Source organism: Mastigoproctus giganteus, chromosome 7 (assembly GCF_048544385.1).
Source record: "Mastigoproctus giganteus isolate SK-2022 chromosome 7, ASM4854438v1, whole genome shotgun sequence".
In the NCBI taxonomy this organism is placed as follows: domain Eukaryota; kingdom Metazoa; phylum Arthropoda; class Arachnida; order Uropygi; family Thelyphonidae; genus Mastigoproctus; species Mastigoproctus giganteus.
This window is the reverse complement of record NC_143581.1, coordinates 146,992,794-147,015,328: the sequence shown is the minus strand read 5'-3', so window position 1 is coordinate 147,015,328 and position 22,535 is coordinate 146,992,794. Positions and strand designations below refer to the sequence as shown.

The window sequence follows — 22,535 nt, the reverse complement described above, 5'->3', positions numbered from 1 at the left end:
TCGGGAGTCAGGGTTCCATTTAACATCTCTCCCCTGGGCAGCTTGTTCATAACGATACGATAAACGACCCCCCAAGTATCTGCATTACCAATAGTTGTCACAAGGTTCTGCCAAGACACTATTTTTCTGCCGAATGAGGCTTGTGTAGTCGTTACAATATCTTCTATATACTTCCCGTAGAGCCTGGACTTCAGCGGGGGGCCAGGAGTGCCTGGCTCTTTGCGAAGCTTTTTGGGCAGTGTGGACTTGGCACCTTAGGTTTTCTTGTTTCCTGCACCACCACCACCACCACCACCATGGGAACGCTTTTAGGTGCTTCCGACGTTTTTTCATAGTCCTCTCACGTGCTTCTTGGACTGTAGTTGTTAAAAAGGGAGAGGTGCTCCTGTGGATCAAGATGGTTTAGTTGGGATGTATCCATTTGTAGCTTTGATTTAATATTATCCTTGAAGACATTCCAATCAGCTGTTTTGGTGGAATATCTGATGATATCATCAGCTGTCTTGGTGGAATATCTGATGATATCATGGTATATGGGAGAAGTACAATCAAGTTGTCTAGATAGATGGAAGGAGATGGCCCTGGGTCTGAGGTGGTCCAGGCCTCGTGAACTATTTGTGCTATGTACCATGTGGTGAGGGGAACGTCTATGGCGCTTTCCCTGAGGGTATTGCTGAAGGTGGAAAGGTGATGTGGTTGGTTAAGGACCTGAAATGGAGACGAGAGGAAATCTAAGCGCTGTCCATTCTGGGAAACTGCATGGCCATCCATCTGGCTATGCCACAAGCGAGATCTACATTTGGCATCCATCGTTAAGAGGATTTTGCTGGAAGGTAAGAGAGTTATGACTGACTGGAGATATTCAATACATGGTGCGATATTAGTTCGCGGTCGACAGTACAAGGAGACTATGTGCAGAGAGCCTTGTTGGTAGATAATGCGCACAAACACCAAAGGGGGTACATAGGGAGTCGATCTTTGTGACTGTAATTGTAGTGTTCCTAATAATGATGGCTGCCCGTGGGGTATCTGTGGTTGTCTCAATTATCTTATATGAACAGGGGTGCATATAAGATGTATGAGAGCACAGAGAATATCAATTTCTTCTTCATCCATTTTCATTCTAATTTGGTCGACCACATTTCTGGCTCTTTGGGCATTCAGTTGGAGAATCTTGAGGACATTGATGGGATGACGATTATGGTGCACAGCCAAAGTCGGTTTTGTTTTGGATGGTTCTCAATACTCTTAAATAGATTGGACATTGGACCTTAAATGGATTGGACATCAAATTCTTTAAATGCCTCCGAATCGGAGGCATTTAAAGAATTTGATGGTAGGTATGTGCGCCTTGAACAGGCAAGAGCCCCAGCCAACAAATATTCGTTGTTGTTGGGATAATATTTTCCATATCTTCGAGAAGAGTTTCACTACCCAGTTGCAACAAGTTCCCGATCTGGATTTGGTGGAGTACTTGACTTTAAATTCACTTTGAGTTTCATGTCTGGTGATATGATCAGCAAGGTTCCTATCATATACTTCTTCAAGGAGGTCATCTTTGGAAATTCCTTTTTCAACATCGAAGATTAACGAGAGTAGCCTTGTGCAAGCGAAGTTTTTACTGCTCCTGAAATAGAGAAGTTTTTTTCTGTTTTATTAGCATATTAACTTATTTTCTAGAGTAGCTTTATATTCCTAGTTACGATATTTAGTTTAAAGTTTAACTTAGATAGAGATTTTGTAGGGATTACTTAGTATCGGTAAGGGTATCAAATCCACGTGTTACAAGTTGCAACTCCGTTGAACGAGAAGTTTTTTAGTCATATTTAGCCGCTTTATTGACCAATTGTTATATTAAATTATTTTCTGTAACTAGCTTATAGACCTAGTCAGGATCCTTAGTGTATTCTGAATTGAGACAGCGAGATTTGAAAGTTATTTAATACTTAAGTGACCGTAGATTTACGGTTCATAACTTACTGCCATTGTTATACGATACGTTATATCCTGAACTAGATAGCGTTAGCTTATATAGTACAGTATATAATATAATATTGTCAATTAATCAGTAAAATCCATTAATCTTGTTAAACTTCATTGTCAATTAAATTGTACTTTTTAACTAAATACATATAACGACTTAGGTTTTACAAATGTAACATAATTAATTAATACATAACTTGATACGGAAGTAATAACTCGTAGATAATACTCGATACTGAAAAAGGCATGGATTAGGCAGCAAACTCAAGTAAAGGACATTCTTACCAAAACTAAAGAACTAAAATGGTCTTGGGCAGGACACATAGCTCGAAGACATGATGACAGATGGACTAAGAAAATAACAGAATGGTACCCAAGAGGAGCTAGAAGAAAACCTGGAAGACAAAGGCGGAGATGGATAGATGAAATTCATAAGTCTTTGAGTAGTAAATGGATGGCCAGTGCTCAAAACAGAAGGAACTGGAAAGTTGCTGGAGAGGCCTTCATCCTGCAGTGGATTGAAAATGGCTGATGATGATGATGATGATGATGACTGAAAAAGGCTCAAGCTAATGGGAGTGCTGTGGCTCAGGGGAGAAATGAGGGGGACAGTTGCCCTCTGAATCACAGCCTTTTAAAATGCACTGCTTGCTTGATGTTTATGGACAATCATGTACGATACATGATATTGCCATGGGGGATGTCTTTGTGTGTGAGCGATGTAAGAAAATCAGGCGAAAACTCAGCGCTGTTATGGGCCTAAGTAGGAGAGATGGCACTTTGAACCAACACCGTACATGTGTTCAACAGTTCTAAACTACGCTATTTAAAGTGCGTGTTACAATAAGAAAAACTAGCAGTGTGTTACAATTGGAAAAACCAACAGTGTGTTACAATAGGAAAATTCACCACATAATATTCCAGAAACACATGTAATTTTGAATCTCAGGGCAAACAAGAGTTCTGAAACCGTGGTAGTGTACATCTGCAGTAATAATTAGAGCTATTACAATCAAATCTTTTTTGATGGTAGTACCAACAGATGCCGAGTTTATTATATAATTCGTCATTTACCAATGTAACACCTTACCCTTATACATGAAAAAAGGAAAAATTCGAAGCAAACACATGAAAAATTAAGATAATTTTTAACTAGAAACGTGTACATTTTAAGCGTCACCACTTTTAATTTCAGTATTTCGACTGAAAAATAGCCTATGTCTGCAGAAATAGAACCCACCAAAGGCAGTTAGACCAACACACATCTGTTCATACTAAAAAACAAGGAAATAAACATTACATCCATTCACATTACTTCTTTGCACGAAAACCTAAGAATTTTCATTTTAACCCAGATAGCATGGGATCACTTTGGGGCTAAAACAAATCTTAACCACAAAATAGCTCGTCGCAAAGGAGCTATTTTATTAAAGTAAAATAAAATAGCTCGATGGCTATTTTGTGGTTAAGGTTTGTTTTAGCCCTTAGCATTTCAGTTGCCTTTAGCCGTGGGGTTGGTGTTATTACAATTTCTGTATTTTCAAATGGATTGCTAGTGTTGGTTTTTTGAAATTTTCAACCCTCCATTCAGATTTTTGTGATGTTGTTATTAAAGTGGAGAAGAAACGTCCAGAATTGAAAAAATATTCGCAGCAAAAGGAAGACAAGGAATCAAGGATTGTGGCTCTCGGTAACATACAATTTCAAATGCAAACCATTCTCGTTCAGCTAAGTGTGTGTAAAAAAAAAATTGCTCAGTGGAAAGACAAAATGTGAACTCTACTAAAACTAGGTGAATGGTTTTGTATGTTTTGATTAAAGTATGATTTAAATTCCTTATATTTTGCTTTTGAACTTTTTCTTTGTATGTAGTATGTCAAAACTATGTAAATAAGTTAAATTTAATTGCTAAGTACTTAACCTTAGCATCACCGGTCTGTTTTTGTGGAGCTCGAAAAGGTTTCCATACTGTAACAACTTCTGGAACTATACTTGAAAACTTCATACGGGAAAACAAAAAATGGATTGTTCTCGTAACAGTATGCAATCTGAATTGAGATTTTATTAGTAAAGACCTGTGCCGTCTCTTTAGAATTCCGAGAAAAGCTCGTTTAAACCGTGTCTGCAATGAAGATTTTAGAATTTTAACCAGAATGGGTGCTGAGCTGGATATCATCATTCTTCTCTTTCTTGGTGAATTCCCTTCTACTTCTCTCTCTCTCTCTCTCTCTCAGGGTAACTCAGAAATTTTTTTTTTTATGGCTGGTGTAGCATAAGTCTTAGGCTTCCTTGCACCATATGGATAATAATAATAGTAAGAATGTTATATAGCTTGGAAGTTACGATGTTTATCTTGTAATTTTCACACAACTTTTGGGAAATTTCTTTAACTTTTTAATTTCTCCTTAAAATTCAACCATTTTAAATTAATTTCGAACATTATAATTATTATTATTATTAGCCATAGAGTACAAGGAAGCCTGAGGCTTACGCTGTACCAGGCAAGAGAGACAGAGAGAGTCAGAAATAAAAGGGAATCACCAAGAAAGAGAAGAATGATGATATCCTGCTCAGGACCCTTGGTGTGCCAAGCCCATACTCACCAGATGTGAGTCCCTGGGATTGAATTTTTTGAAAAAACACATTAATTGCGTTCAAATAATAACACTAATCAAACTAAAATTGAGTTCGAAATAAAGAGAATCAGTGAAATCTTGCCATGGATGTGTTTGACTGTTCGTTGTACAGCAAACAACAATATTCACAAGGATGCTGAGGTACAAACTTTGTGTCTTCATTAAAAATAAATTGAAAATCACTTTCAACTGACAAAATACCATTGGTTAAAAATTTTGCTCATGAACACTTTAATTATGTACAAATAATACCATTGATTTGTTCATGAATACGTTAAAATAAAAACAATTAAAAATAGCACTAATTAATTTATTGGCTAAAGATAACATTAACATGTTGTTTAAAATAGTCTTCTCATTTAAAATTGGATTCAAATACCGCTAAAATTCTTTTTAAAATATATATGTGCTACCATCCAGCAGCAAAATTTAAAAAATAACGAAATTCGACAAGCACAAGATTCAGTGGAAGTCAAAAACAGCAAAGTCCTGGGAAGAGATTACACAAAGGATCACGTGATTGATGACGTCATCACATTCAAAGTTTCACCATCTGTGTGCGATGGTGGCGCTGCCTGTCCCAATTAAAATCAGTTGTGTTTCGACGGCTGCGCTCACTAGCGGAGGGGTGGCAGATTGTTCCCCTGGTCAGTTCGGTTCAAAGTGTCATATCTCCTAATGGCCTATATGAGAACTTGAAGGACAGGGTGGATGCCCTCAAAGAATCTAAATTGAGGGGCCCATCAATCTCTCAGCTGCCCACATCAAAGCCAGAGCTTGCACTTGATCAAGCAACACAGCGGCAACCCCCAAGGCAGAATGTGCTAGTCCCACAGGAACTGGTAGTTGTTGACTCTATTGTCAGGGAAACGGGGAACATGGCATGTAAAAAGGATAGGTGGAACAGGACCAGGGTATGTCTGACAGGGGCAAAGGTGGATGACGTTGTAGACCGGATATCATCTTTTAAGGGCACAAAAGGCGATATAGTTGTACACGTTGGCATTAATGATATTAAGAGTAGGAGACCGGCGGAATTACTTAACAAGTACAGGTCACTGTTGAAAAAAAGCAGTGAATTATGGTTGAATTTGAAAGTGTCTGCAATTCTGCCCGGACACGATAGGAGGGAGTACATGATGAGAGCCTTGTCGATGAATTCGGCCCTGGAAAGATTGTGCAAGGCTCAAGAGATAGAATTTTTTTCAGCCTGGTCTGTACTTGTTAACAGGAGAAACTGCTTCTACAGGGATGGGATACACTTAAACAGAAAGGGTGCAAGAATATTTGCTGATGCTATCGAGGCAGTGTTAGGTGGCCTGGAAAACTGCTAGCTTGGGTGGATACAAGGACTAATAGATTGACAGTAGCCACTTGCAGAGGTGAAAGTGATTCTTGCACTGCTTCTATTGGAATGAGCAGCAGCCTGGAAAACAAGGTGCAGGACATTTCAGAGACTGCTGGTAGTCATTGCAGTACAAGTAAATACGTGGGTTGTGTTAAGGTAGCTAAGAATAGGAACAGGTGCATGTATACTTGCGTGTACACCAATGCTAGGAGTTTGGTAAATAAAATTGATGAATTTGAGGTATTGCTCAAAACATCAAAGGCAGATATCGTTGGGATATCTGAGACATGGTGTCACACAGATATAAGGAATGCAGAACTGGATTTTGGGGAGTACAATGTGTACAGGAAGGATAGACAGGATAGGAATGGAGGAGGGGTTATGCTATTAGTTAAGAAACACACAAAATCCAAGGAAGTGAAACCAGTCGACATCGCTGGACAGTGCACTGTCGATTCAGTTTGGTGTGACAAACATTGGGAGATTAAAATTGAGAGTAGGCGTGTGTTATTGGCCTAATGGCTCTCATGAGTATAATAAGAAACTGCACAAGGAAATAGAGTGGGCCAGTAAATCAGAGAATCTTATAATGGGGGATTTTAATTTCCCGGATATTGACTGGAATTTGTGGGTTGGTCACTTACACACTAGCAAGGCTTTGGTGGATTTATTGGATGATCGCTTTCTACATCAGAATGTTCAGGAGACAACTAGAGGGAGTAATACTCTTGATCTGATTATCAGTAGTGATTCTTCGTGCATTAAGAATCTGCAGATAAAGGAACCACTAGTTGGCAGTGATCACAGTGTGCTGAAGTGGGATTTACTCCAAGAGGTAACTACCATCAAGAGTAAAGGTAAGAGTTTTTGCTTTCGTAAATGCAACTACAGTACTGTGGTTTAAGACAGTATTTAAATTCTATACGGTGGGACCAACTGATGATGTTAGCAACAGTAAATTCAAAATGGAAGGCATTCAAAGAAATTATCTTAGAAGCTACTAGGCTTTACATACCAACTAAGAAATATTGTTCAAGGTTTAGGCCTAAATGGATGTCAGATGAACTAATGACATATGGCAGAGAAGAAAAATTCATGGGTGACATGGAAGCTTATGATAGACATAAGCTGGTCTGTAACCAAGTCACAAAAGAGATTAGGCAGGCAAAGGCAGATTATGAGAAATCCTTGGCAAAGGATGCAAAGAGTTCTTTACTTATGCAAACTCTAGAAGGAAAGGGATGAAATTGGTCTACTGGATATTGATGTTCAACTGTTGATGATCCTGCTCAGGTGGCTAACAAACTAAATGAGTATGTTGCATCTACATTTACACATGAGGAGTTATTCAGGGAAGGGAATGCCAGAGGTGAATTAAACCCTGGCAGTGAGCAAGATGATTTTGTAATAACTCAGGGGTAAATGAAGGAGAAATTGTTAAGAATAAACATAAAAAAGGCACCTGGGGTGGATGGGATCTATCCACTTATATTTAAGGAGGCAGCAAAGGAAGTATGCAAACCGTTAGCCATAATTATGAGAGCTTCCTTGGACTCAGGGGAGGTACCCATGGACTGGAGTTGTGCAAATGTGACCCAGAATTCACAAAGGAGGATCAAAAGGCTACAAAAGCAATTATAGGCCTGTTAGTTTAACTCCTGTTCCAGGAAAATTAATGGAGGCACTGGTTAAAGAAGCACTGCAGGATCATCTACACAAGACTTCAGTTATAGCTTGGACACAACATGAGTTTGTTAAGGGAAAGTCTTGACTGGATACTATGATGTGATCACAAAGGAACTGGATGCAGGGAATAACTTTGATATCATATATTTTCATCTTAGAAAGGCTTTTGATACTGTTGCACATGGATGACTGCTGCTATGGATAAAGGGATGGTTGAGTGGGAGAAGACAGAGAGTGGTAACCAATGGACACTGTTCATTGTGGACTAATGTTATTAGTGGAGTCCTTCAGCGTTCAGTGTTGGGTCCATTGTTGTTTTATGTATTTATATATGATATTGATGATGGTATATCAAGCTTAAGGTCCACGTTTGCTGACGATATGAAAGTTGGCAGGGTTTTTAAGTACACTAATGACAGTACACTGCTGCAACAGGATCTAGAAAAGTTGAGCAGATGGGCTGAGAGGTGGCAAATGAAGTTTAACATTGAGAAATGTAAAGTACTACATATGGGAAGCAGTAACCCCAGAGTAACGTATCAACTCTGTGGTACTGCACTGACAGTGGTAGAGAACGAAAAGGACCTGGGAGTAATTATGCAGGCAGATATGAAGTCTTCTGAGTAGTGCAGACGGTCTGCAAGGGTAGTAGCTCATGGTGTCTTTTAAATGATATACAGGTATTTTTCTAGCAGGAATAAGGAGATGATTATCCCCTTGTATAAGGCATTGTCAGGCCACACCTTGAGTACTGTATACAGGTCTGGAGGCCTCATTTTAAGGATGTAGAGCTGTTGGAACAAGTACAGAGAATGGCAACAAGGTTTGCTCCTATGAAGAAAGGCTTAAATTTTGCAAATTACAGAGTCTGGATACTAGGCACCTGCAAGGTGATCTGATTGAGGTGTATAAAGCCCTGAATGGTTTGAGCATGCTCAATGCTGATGGGATTCTTCCTCTTGCTCAGAATAATCACCTGAGAGGCATTAATTCAAATTGAGGAAAGACAATTGTACGATAGATGTGCGGAAGTTTGCCTTTAGCCAGCGGGTAGTTGGTTGATGGAACAGACTTCCATCCTTTGTTGTGGAAGTTGATAGCCTAAATAAATTTAAGGTTGAGCTGGGCAGGTATTTGGATGAACGGAGGGCTGAAATGGGAGCAGGTTTTTTTTTTTGGCTGATGCTGCATAAGCTTGCTTTCTTGCATTATGTGCCTGTACTAATGCTAATATAAACCTGCCAAGTAACTGCATCTTTCAAGACAACTCTGCTCCTTGTCATTGGCCGAAAAGTGTAAGTAGGCACTTCTGTAGTTACTTTGGCTTCATTTCTGAATTAGAGGTTTGACAGTAATTTGTTTATTCATTACAGGTGAAAAAATGGAAAAACTGCCCATTACAACTCTTAGGTGGCTAGGATACAGCCCCGAACCTGAATCCTATAAATAACTGTTGACATCATGTGGAATCTGCAGTCACCAGACAGAAACCAACAACCCTTCGTGAATTTCAGGAAGCCATAATTCGTGTTTGGAACCACGAACTATCAGTTAATTCTCTTCAGAAATTGATCTTTTCAATGCCTCAACAGTGTGTTGCTGTCATCAGGGCCAGAGGCTGTTCAACTAAATATTAGCTTGCACCTGATCTTTTCGATTTGTTTTCCATTTGAAATGATAAAAAACTGATGACTTCTAATATTTCAGCCATAATTGTCATGTTTACCAAATCTGTCATATAAAGGATTTCAAATGTTCATTTTGGAATATTTTGAGAGCACCTGTCAAATATTACTTAGCTTTGCCTTAACTATTAATAAATATCTTTTGTGTATATTTCTATTTGTAATGCTAGTCGTTAATGTAATCTACCATCGCGAAAAAAGGTTAGAAATGTGAAATTCCTAGGTGATGTACTTTCTTTGAGCATAAGTGTATATCTCCAATGGTTTCCATTCCTGCATTGTGAAGGTTTGTTTGTTATTTGGTTTTTAGGAGCATTAGCAACTAAGGCCATATTGCTCCGGGATATGCGGTGGTCATTCCCTGACCTTTCCACATCCTCCGTATTTGGTGGTGATGGGCTCGAACTCCGGTCTAATCAAGAAGCGTGTGCTACGCACTGCTGCATTGTGAAGGTCGGTTGGTTGTAGCATTTTCGGCACATCAGCAACTTAGATCATATTGCACTATGTCTGTAAATTACACATTTTGGTCGATTTGTTGGATGAAATGAGAACCACACCATCCTCACCTGAACCCAACTATCACAAAGTGAAAAACATTCATAAAAATTCCTCATCACCTCCAAAATTCAAACTCTGGTCCTTTCCACCCAGTGTGGGAACAGTGATTATATCAACTGTGAAACCCACTGGAGGCTGCTTCCACTATTATCACTGTTTGTTTTTGTAGTCATACAAGAACACCACCCCAACTCAAAGCAAAAAGTCAGGTTTATGATATAGCCCACAGTTAGAATTGAGTCAAGTCCCCAATATATTCCAGGGTTGAGACAGTCAAATCTAGTTTATTATAAGGTTATGAACACTGGCTCCACACCAGAACGATCCTGATCTTGAAGTGTCAGTGTAGTGCGATGAGTTGCACCAAACCTGATAATAAAAGTTGAAGATGCCATCACTCAATGAGCATAAGCACTTGAGAGCAACAACACAATGTGGAACAAAAAAGCCATGAAGTGCAGTACATCAGACTGCAAGATAACCATGCAGCACATTGATGTCAAATTTTGTCATTACATATGGAGCCACAACCACCTTTCAAGGAAGAGGACACAGTAGAAGGGTATTACAGCACAAAGAATTATGATTGCTTCCTCATTGGGAAGATTATAACAGGAGTCATGCTGGCCACTGTAGCACAATGAACCACACCAGCCACCAAACTGGCAGCATCACATCTATACCTCATTCTATGGCATCTTTGTCCAGGACAACTGATGACACTTTCTGCAGTTGTAGTAGGGTTTAAGGCACTGCTGTTGTAAAATTAGCAGAAGGTATACTCTATGAATGTTATTAAAGAATGCCAAATAATTTAATAACATTTGCAGTAGTAGTAGAAGTGGCATGTGATGCAAGAAAGCAGTGTATGAGCTTATGCAGCATCAGCAAAAAAAAAAAAAAAAAAAATTCGCACAACCATTCCCTCTAAATGTTTGTCCAGTTCCTCCTTAAATTTCTTTAACCTATCAACTTCCACAACGACAGATGGAAGTTTGTTCCAGCAATTAACCACCCGCTAGCTAAAGGCAAATTTAAGCACATCTATTCTACATCTGTCTTTCCTTAATTTGAATTTATGGCCCCTTAGGTTTGTAATCTGAACAAGTGGAAGAATCCCATCAGAATTCTGTGTACTCAACCCATTCAAGGCCTTATACACCTCAATCAGATCACCGCACAGGTGCCTAGTCTCCAGCCACTGCAATTTTCAAAACTTAAGCCTCTCTTGGTAAGTGTCCTTTCATTCCCCTCATCAATCTTGTTGCCCTTCTCTGTAGATGCTGATGCAAATCTACATCCTTCCTACAATGAGGCTTCCAGACCTGTACGCAGTACTCCAGGCGTGGCCTACCCATTGCCTTATACAGAGGGACAATCACCTTTTCCCTGGTAGCAAAATTTCTATATATCATTGACAAAACCGCACGACCTGCCCTGGCAGCCTGTCTGCATTGCTCAGAAAACTTCATATCTGACTGCATGATTACTCCCAGGTCTTTTTCATTTTCTACCACCTTAACTGTAGTACCATACAGTTGGTACATTTCTCTGGGGTTACTTCTACCCATATACAGTACTTTGCATTTGACAAGGTTAAACTTCAGTTGCCACTTCTCAGCCCACCTGCCCAAATTTTCCAGATCCTGTTGCAGTAGCACACTGCCATTACTGTCTAACCAACCTGCCAATCTTTGTATCATCTGCAAACTTCAACACTAAGCCTGATATACCTTCATCACTATCATTGATAAATATACAAAACAACAGTGGACCCAACACCGAATCCTGTGGGACTCCACTAGTAACATTAATCCACGAAGAGCAGCACCCATTGATTACCACCCTCTGTTTTCTCCCACTCAACCATCCTTTTATCCATTGCAGCAATTTACCATTAATACCATTCTGCTCCAATTTGTACAGTAGTCTTCCATGGGCAAGTGTCAAAAGCTTTCCTGAAATCCATGTATATGATATCAAAATTATTTTTTGCATCCAGTTCCTTTGTAACCACACCATAACCATCAATCAAATTTGTCAGACAAGACTTTCCCTTAACACATGCTGTGTCTGAATTATTGCTGCAGGCTTGTCTAGATGATCCTGCAATGCATCTTTAACCAGTGACTCCATTATTTTACCCAGAACAGAAGTTCAAATATTTCAAAAACAAGAAGGTACACATTATTCATCTAAAAAAAAAAATCCAGTGTATACAGCTCATACCCTTCACTACGGCCCTGCTTTTAGGAGCATCAACGAGTAAGGCCATATTGTGTGTTTTGAGGTCGATTTTCTGTTTACTAGATAAAAAAAAAAAAAATTGCAAGTTTCTGGGAGAAAAAAACAATACTACCCTTCCCTGAGCCACTAATTCAGCTACATTGTGAAAAAGGCACAGAAAAACTTCATATTATTGACAGGACTAAACTAAAGTCTTTTCCACCCAGTGTGGAGAGGATGGAATCCTACCAACTGTGCTATCCACAAGGGTCTTTCTGTGGTCTCGTGGAGTCAATGTCACACTGAGTACAAGTGATTATCACAGCAAACGGTGGTCAATGTTTTGGTTCATGAGTTTATAATAGAATTTCATGGTGAAACATACCATCAAGGTAAATGCTAAATTTCTTTCTTGCATCTAACTCTTCTATGACTTTGTCATAATAATTAGATTGATTAAACAATATTTCCTCTTCAAAAGTCTGTGCTATGATTCATTAAAGATGATATTCCCCTCAAGATGATCCTGTATTATATCCTTAAAGATTCCATGATCTTAGTTATCACTATAGTTTTCTTTTTGTCACATGATATTGTATACCTTTTTATTAGGTGGCTGAACAAAAATAACTACTCTAATTGAACCAAGCAATAAAGTGCATGGAACACCCAATATGTCCATATTAAAGAGATTATATTCCTATACAAACCAGTTCACCACCTGAAATTGATATCTGCACACAACGGCAATTACAAATGGTAGGCCAACAGGGAAGCAGATTGTCAAGTAACCAATTTGGTGTGCTGATGTAGGTAAATGGTACACTGAGACCTGGTTGTAATGGGCATACCACTAAATTTTATTGCAGTTGGACAAATACCCAAATTCAGTGAGTTGCTAGATAAAAAAAAAAAAACCAAGACCCTTGATTTATTTCCTTTGTCTTTTCATAAAAAAATTTTACACTTGTCACAAATCTCTCCCAATATTTATCATTATTAGATGTACCACTCATTGTATTCTTGATTTGAAAATGTTATTTTTTTCGAAAATTTATTACCTGGAAGTACAGTATATGCAAATTTAAACACATTAATCTGATACATTTTCATAATTATTGGGGGTGATGAATTAATTTTTCAAAGCAGCATTTGATTCTACTTTATTTTTAGAGTATTATTTGTCATTACAAAACTAAATATTCTGAGTTTACACTACTTCCCACAATATGTAACATGCCAAAATGGAGTGTTTGAAATTGTCTATTTGGTTTGAGTTATGTGAAAACATACAAATGGGGCAAATTATTCATTAATTTTTATTTCAAGAACCCACAGTAACGCTGATTTACATAGATGCACACTGTACATTTTGTACAATGGACTGGTAGAACAATGTTTACTTAACAAGTTAACCAGTCCTCAAATGGACAAGATAAAAAAAAAAGAAAAAGGAAGGGGAGGATGAAGAAATGGAGAGCAGTTGCACATGACTCAAATTATGATAAATTAAAATTAATGAAGGAAATTACTTTTTTACAATCTGTCTTTCATTGTAAAATTTAAGCCATCTAATACAGCGAAAAAGTGAGACAAACCACTTTTTTTTTTCTTTTTCTTTTTTTTTTTTGATATAAGGAACACAAGTACTGACAAAGAGAGCAAGAGAAAGAATGGGATGGGAAAGGTGTAATAAATCTGTATGAACAAAAACGCAGACGACAAAAGTGTCTGCAGTAAGTTTCTTGTGAATTATAATATACAGTGTCAGAACATTCAGAAGCTTCACAAATACTGGGTAACATTTTACACTAGAAAAACTTTATGCACTACTTCTCAGTCTATCACAAAAGCTACAGATTGTAATAATACCCTTTAAAAATTCATCCACGGTCCTTAAATAAAGAAGAAACTTCTTTGAGATGTAATTATCTACAAAATTTCTCTTCCTGCCGTTAGAGGGCAACAATACGGACGGTAGCTAATCAAAACCTACTCGTTACAACATACAAAGCAGCACACTGCATGTGCTGTAGTTCATCAGTGGCAGTAAAGAGATGGCTATTCAAATACAAACAGAAGTGAGTTACAAACATACTAAGTTCCAGACATGCTTAAATCACTAAAGAATAATAAGAATTATGCAACTGTCATTGGAAGGTCTGCCTTTGTAAGAACTACAATCTACTTGATTTGACAAAGCCATACCATGGCTTCATTACAATAAATATCAGCAAAAAAGGAAAAAAAAATTAACACAAGGAAATAGGCATGCAAGTTCATTTATAAAAAGGCATCACGAAATTACCAAATATTGTAGCAAATGGCATGATGACAAAGTCATCAAAATCCTGTTAATTGGTATAAAACTCATAGAAAAGTGCCAAATATATTTATACATTAAAAATATCGTGTAATTACTATGAACAACTGAACTCACTGGCTTTCCTCTGCGTAAACCTCTTTTTTTGTCAAGTAAAATTAATGTCAAATTGAGTGCTGGACCCTGAAAAGCATGGAGCCAGGTTACAATTTCACTATTAGTTAAGTAAACATCTTTTTACCTAACTTAAATGTGGTAACTCGGCAATATTTTGTGAAGTTGGGGCACCATGATTTACATTAATTACCTATTAAATCAATATTTGAAAGTATAAGAAAAATAGTCATAAAACTGAATAGTATTTGCATAAAATAGGCACAAAAGACAGAAGATATTCTATTAAGTTAATGAATAATTTTGTCAGTTGGATTCCTGTTGTATTATTTCATTTGAAACATCCAATACAATAAGGAGAAAAACTTTAGTCCTTTATACTGAGAACTTTGCCATTATATCCTACAGTACATTTTGCAAAGTTGATTAATTTCATGGAAACCACTTATTTTTACCAATATAAACTTTTAGTTGATCTTATAATTGAGATCAAAATATGCAAAAAAAATAAATAAACAACTTAATCTGACATTTGATAAAATCTGTTTACCAAGTGAATTTAGTGTCAAATCTTAAAATTAATAATTTGTGATATGTAAAAAATTTACAAAACTTAAATTAATACTGCTGTGAGATTACTGAACATCACTGTTGATTTTGCATACTGATTTAGTAAATAAATTTTCCCCTAGTCAGCATGCACTTGCAAGTACTGTACTCTTAAGGATAAAAACTTAAAACGTGATAGGTTCCTACAAAAAGGTCTCAAAACAGTCCTATTTTACCACAATCTTTATGATTTGCAGCTCATTGATGCATATCATTAAACTGATCTATAGATTATAACAATTCACATCTTTATAAACTAGTCTGTACACTAATTCCAACAAATTATCTACATATTTTCACATTTTTCATAAATTAGTTTTCACAGATTTCCTTATTACAAACCTATTCATTTTTTGATCAAATACAGTATTTATTAAAAATGTAAAACACAAGCTTAAGAAATAATTCCAATCTTTAATCAAAAATTTCATATTATACTTAAATAATCTATAAAAATATTGCCAAGACCAACGTGAAGGCATATTACAGCTACATTCATCAAAAAGAAATAAATTCAGTGGAAATTTTGATATATCGTAAGATAAAATGCATCAAGAGCAGAAATAGATTTCAAAGTTATATCACATGTTTACATCACACACTGTCAAATTAAGTTGCGGTTATACTGCACATTTAACATTATTGTATGATAGAGCCACCATCTATATTCTCTATACTTACAATTGGATTGCAGGAACCAATATTAGTCAAAGCATACAAAAATATTCTGAACATATTGTCAACCAGCAGTAAATATGCTACAGTCTTAAAACAAATTTATCAATTTATTTAAAATTAATTCTTATTTTCCACCCCCCCCCCCACAAAGGACAACTCGTTTTCTCTCCTCTCAATTGTCTGAAAAAAAAAAAAAACCTCTTCCTATTTATTTACTATTTTTAGTTTTCTCCCTCTGACTTTTTTCCTATCCAATTCATGCTGGGGTGTGTGTGTTTGCACACACACCTGCATGCATTTTAAATGGATATCCTAATCCTTGGTTAAAATGATTGCCCAGTTTCTATCAAGAACTGTACAATTGTTTGCTTCACCACTTTCTGGATTAAAGTTTCAAAGGTGTACATTCTTATTTTATTATAAAAACATTTTTATTAGAGAAATTTCCATTTTATTATTAAGTTTACATTTATTATGTAAATTATTATTGGTTTTAACATGTTTCATGATTATCATGTTTATTTCACTGTACATTTTAATTTGACATAAGTTTTTCATCTAGAGCTTAGCTCTTTGTTTAGCTTCTGACAGTATTAATCCCAGGATTCTTGATACAGCATATAGTTAAATTCCAGCTTCAAATCAAAGTTAGCATATTAATCCAATTAAAGTAAATTTAGTTTTTAGTTTCATTTAATTATTTTAGAAAGAGAGAAACATTCCATAATAAGGCTTTATGCATAACTATAACTTAGCATATATTACATAGAGGAGCAGAGAATACATTTCTTTCAATAAAAAATAATCTATATTGAGAAGTTTTTCTAAGATTGATTGTTGAATTGTTTTATGTTCAACCTATTTTATTTACATACTAATTCCTCATATCTGCCAGTCTATACAGACAGGCAGGTCTTGCAATCAAGTCTATATAGACTTAATAATATATTCACATTTACAGTGAAAACCATACAATCTTATATTTCTTGTATGTTGTTATGTGCCTTTACGCTGGGCCCTCAATATTTTTATAAGTCAGTAACTGAACTAAGGAAACTACTCTGAATTCTTATGGAAGCTAAACTTTAAATCTTAGGAATACTAAGCAGCCACACATAATTGTGCTAAATTTGTTTGAATAAACATCCCCATGAAACATATCCATATTAGTTTACATTCATTATCTTGAAAAAAAAAAAAAAAAAAAACAATTGCTGTATTGCTTACACATCTAATTCTATACACTAAATATTGTCGTTTGTTGTTTTATGGCACACTGGCATCTAAGCCATAATGGGCCAAGTCGAGTATACAACTAAATAACAGTAGCTTTTTATAAATATCCAAAGTTGATGCAAATTACAATAGAACTCAACTTTAATTAATACCTTAAAGTGATTTGATTTGTTTTATCATCTACAATAATTAAAACTTTCTTCAAAAGTCAGTTTAATATATTAAATTGTTAAAGAACAGCAAATACTCCCAGCAGAATGTGTGCAGATATATAACTGCACTGTTCGATAAATCAACATACAGGAGTTACTTCAGACAATGCATTTTCAAACAGTACTAGCTTGATGCAACCATCACTTATGAACATTTGTACATTACCTAGATTCAAAATATTTAAATGACAAAATAATACCTTGGAACTAAAATTAAAAAATACGTATATAAAATAAATACTTTTTAAACTTTTATTTGAGTAGTAATAAAAATGTTGGCTATTTCACAAATTTAAATTATTTCAGTTTATATCTGCTATTTTAATTTAATATTTAAATTGATATCAAAGGGAAAAAAAGTTATTTGGTACCAACTCTTACATACATTTCCATTGAATAATTTAATAATATCCAATTTTTCTGAATTTAACTATCTTAATTTTTTTTTTATTTTAAAACTTAATTATAACTGTGTGAATGGCTTATTGAATACTAAATTAACTATCAGTATCTGAAAGGAAGCTATCAAAAAGTTACTTGACTGGTCTGGAAAGCCCCCACTCATTACAGTAGTAACTGTAATATACTATAATAACTGGAAGGGAAACCACAACATAGTAAAGTCATTAAAATAGTACTGAAAATTAGGTAATTTCCAGTATTTTTTTTTTTTTTTTTTTATATCTGCATAAAATACTAAGTACATCTTTGTGGAAATTTCTAATACGTGATTACTAATATCAAAAGAAATACTTTGGAACACTTCATAAATGAAGTTTTTCAAAGTAACAATCCCCATAAAAATTAAACATTTTAACTAAATAATACATAAGATTGTTTCTGATGGAATAAAATATTTACCCTAAGTTAAATTATTTAAACTCATTAATACCATTTTGTAAAGCTTGACTCTAAATGATATTATCCAAAAATATACAAATAACTTGAAGATTAGCATAATTCTTTTGAAAAGTAAATTTTCAAATTGGCATTAGGCAGCAGAGGAACATGATGCAATGGACTCATGACTAAGCAAATAAGGATAAGTATTTTCTATTTATCTAAATGACACAAACTACTTTTTTTTTTTCCACACGTTTGGATAAAACTGTAATTATAGTCTGGAATTACTGAACCACTTCAGTTAAATCACTTTTGAGAAGCACTAAGAATCAAAAATGAATCTGATATTTCTAGAAGCATTTCAGTAATAACTGGTAGTGGCAATTTTAATCTAGCAAGAGGGGGGGGGAAGCAAAATCTATGCTATTAACTAATTAGTTTTTTAAAGTTAAAATCAAAAATAATATTTCCCTAATTACTTTGTTTTCCAAACCAAAATTATGGTTCAATTAATCTTAATGAGATCAGAAACATGCACACTTCTTTGGCTTGATTAACACTGAGTGCCTTTCATTAAAAAAAAAAAGTGAATACCATCTATATACACCATAAGCCATTAAATTATGAAACTAATTGGAATATTTCTTTGAACAGCAACTTTTACTGAAATTACGAAGAAAAATTTCGAAGGAATAAGTTTTAATTTATAACTTCAAATTTAATGATATCATGATTTAAGTTTTGAGCTTTCCTTTGACTGTAAAAAAAATAAATAAATAAAAAGTAAAATAGCATTAATTTACAAGTAATGATGCTAGTTTTATGAATATTGATGCTATTTTCATTTAACTACTAGTTTATTGCTTACACATATTTAAATTACTGCATCAATACTAATACTAGAATTATTCCCAAAGCTATTTAACTTACATTTTTACTGTTAATAAAGTGAAAATTATTGAAGGGAACACCACATTAAATGTTAACTATTAAGGAAAATAGTTTATTTTATATATGATTTAGTTATAAAAAATATTGCAAAGGCAAACAGAAATAATGAATGTCTTACAATAATTTATCTATTCTTACCTAACTATTAAAAATGAACACATTAAATGGACTAACATTCATAATGCATATTTGCAAATATACATCTCATATGTCAACTGATTAGTTACATTATGAATAGTCTACAGCAAGCATATACTAAATTTTATATTATAATTAATATTTATAAATAAAATTTGAAAGTTAAATGCATGCACCCAACAGAAAATACCTATTCTTATCCATACAAAATGTAATGAAAATAGTTTATACATAATTTAGATATCATTTGACACAGAAAATACTTAGTCTCACCTAACAAAATGTATAGAATAGAATAAGTGTTCTCTGTTAAATGAAATTTATTAATAAAATTCATTTAACAGAGTGAATGCTTATTCTTATGTGTGAAACAAATAATTGACTGTTACTTCATTTTTGATTTTATTTTTAAGTCTTATTTTTAAGGTCAAATTCAATTACTAAAATAATTTCTGTATTTAGTAAATAGAAGCTGGTGTGGAGAAATAACTATAAATCACTGCAGCTTTTATTTCCTTTTATGTGCTTTTTTAAAAATAAAATTTATATATGGTAGTACAGTGATAACTGCTGTACAGCTCAGCAAGGGAAAAAAAAAAAAATTTAAAAGAAAGTGGAAATCTGATAGTTAAATCGAAATTTACAGGTGCAACACTAGTAAATGGTAAGATGATATCAGTTATGACTGGCTGCATAGTTGACTGACAATATACAAATGAAATATGAAATCAGTTTTCCACCAGTATAAATTATACATAAACATAATGTAATATCTTCCTAAAATGTAAATTAATGACAAAACACAAGATTAACATTGAAATTAGATTACACTGTACATTTCTAACCTTTGCTGCTCTTACATGCACAGACCACAATGTTTACTGTTATTAGTTCAAATTTGGAATAAGGATAAACTATGCAGAATTATTTTTGTTCCAATCTCAGTACATTAATATTTCATTTTACAGTTAACTACTAGATCTGTTCTTTGCTGTTTCAGATCAATGTATATTAATCTGAAAATTTAATTTTGTATTGTTTTTAATAAAATGGATATGGAGGGCAAGAAGGATTGGGTCAATACAAAACAGTAAATACTAATGAGATAATAAACAAATCAAAATATGAAAATTATTCAATTACATTATTTTCCTTTCCCCCTCCTCTATTGTTGCAAAACCATTCATTGAAGGGACTTAACCTGGACAATTCTGGGAATAATATGCAGGTCTGGTATGGCAGTAGACAAATTTATGCAATCCAATGATTTAAAGCTCCTTGTAATGAGATTAGAGCACGATTAAGTTAAAAATTGTTGGTATACATGAAGGTACAGTATTTAAGAAATGGAAGATGTTGATGAGTACTGATATTCCAAGAGATTCTTTACATAAAAGAAAATGTACACAGTGCAAACTTTTTTCTGCATTACTAGTCTTCTGCAATGTCATAATGTATCCTACTTTTTTTTTTAGAATCTATTTTTGTCATTTGGTTTCATTTAGAGAAAAAAATGACTGGAGAAAAAAAACCATGCATATAGCATTAACTGTTGAACACAATGAAGTCTCACTTAATTTCATCCATTAAATCAACAGCTGAAGTATCTTGATTGTAACTCTCCACATACAGTACAAGCTATCAAAAAGACCCAACTTTTCTGAACTACATACTCAACTATTGTATTCACACAGTTGATTTCACAATTCACATTTTTAAGTATATTTTTGGACTATCTTCTATACCACAGCTGAACAAATACTTGCAGGAATTCCTAAAACCAAATTCAGTTATTTGGCTGGGTACTGTTTTGGCATCTTAAACCACCAGATATAACTTGGTATTGTTTATTTATTTTTTCAAACTATTCCTGCAGTTTGTTGAACACATATTCACTAACTGGAGCTCAAGAGAGCTGTGTGAATGGAAGCGCAAGTAGAGGCTAAAACTTCATGCCACATACTAAAAGTTATCCTTGCATATCAGGGAAATCTCTCTCTGCATAGACAGTACAAAGGCTTTAGACTGGGCCAAGACAGGTTTGACACCTTGAATTTCCTGCTGTTTCTTTCTACTTACAAAGTGGAATGTTGGACGATTGACACTTAATCCTGGCAGACTATAAGTAAATCTTTTTTGTCTTTTGAATAGGTTTATTGTCAGCTGAACTATTGGCATTTTTTCCATTTCCATTTTTTGGTGGCACATTCAAGACAAGGTTGATGGGTTTGTTGCTCGTTGGAGAAAGAAATCTTTCACTATGATTCATGTGGGGTGGTGTGTCACAGCTCAGCCTGCCAGTGCCATGCCGCTGTTCTAAATAATGAGCATCGTCATAAGGAGAATCTACTTCCTCATTACGACAGCGTCTACTGAAGATATATCCACTGATGAAGCCAACCACTAAAGATGACACAATACTAGTAGTTACAGCAATAGCTAATGTTTCAGCTGTATAGACATGAGGTTGCCCTCTTGAAGCTCCAGTTACTCCACCTGTTGGAAAGAAATTCATATTGAAAAAAATGCAATTATGTCATCTGCATGCTTATTTATGATAGGTAAGCATTTAAAATTTGTTTTAAAGTTGCTATATTTAAGAGATTTTTAAAACAGTTTTTTCTAATGATAATAAATTATTCCAATTAGGAAGAAAAAATAATTGCACTTAAGGCCAGAATAAATGTGAAACTATGTTGAAAGCTGAATAACCAAATATTTAACCTTCAAGATTTAAATAAACATTTTTCTGTTTATATTTTCTGAACACACAGCCAGAGTAGTTCAGAAGGTGTGTGAGACGGGATGGAGAAACAAGAAAGAGCACCCTAATTTTGATACACAACACAACTGACTTGACATCCTTAACCTGGCAGTGGTGGCATGGCACTTCACAGGTGCAACCACTGCTGGGTTAACCTAGAATACATTTGGATGTGTTTCTAACCACAGTGGAAAGATAAAGTTAACTATATCTGTGATTAATAGCAACTGAATGGATATAATTACATGGCATCTAAAAGATTCCAATAATCCGAGTGTTGTTAAACTAAGTTTTGGTTAGTAAATAAAGGCCAACAAAAAAATTTACGCCAATTTTGAAATTATAAAATAGCTAATGCCATTTTGGTCTTCTTAAAATTAGGAAAAGTGGGAGACTGTTTTCTTGAGGCTGGCAGAAAAAAAAAACCTTTGCAAAGTTCACATTGGCACTGTACTACTTGTAAACAAATATTGAATCACCAAAAGTTTACTCTGTTATTTATTTAATGTTAAAAGGTTGTTAGGTCCAACATCATATGGTTT

General features: G+C 34.8%; 1 protein-coding gene across 10 annotated transcripts in view; it reads right to left on the bottom strand.

Annotated features, from left to right (window-relative positions):
* Positions 1-19,579: 19,579 nt before the first annotated feature.
* Positions 19,580-22,535, bottom strand: part of Sema1a (semaphorin 1a) — a 699,485-nt gene continuing 696,529 nt past the window's right edge. For 5 of the 10 annotated variants that reach the window (XM_090377935.1, XM_090377936.1, XM_090377934.1 and 2 more), the window contains one exon: positions 19,586-21,725. In XM_090377935.1, coding sequence (XP_090234061.1) covers positions 21,349-21,725 — 377 coding nt within the window. In that variant the 3' untranslated portion in view covers positions 19,586-21,348. Of the gene's footprint in view, positions 21,726-22,535 lie in introns of all 10 variants that reach the window. The other 5 variants (XM_090377940.1, XM_090377941.1, XM_090377942.1 and 2 more) reach the window with 5 other exon arrangements.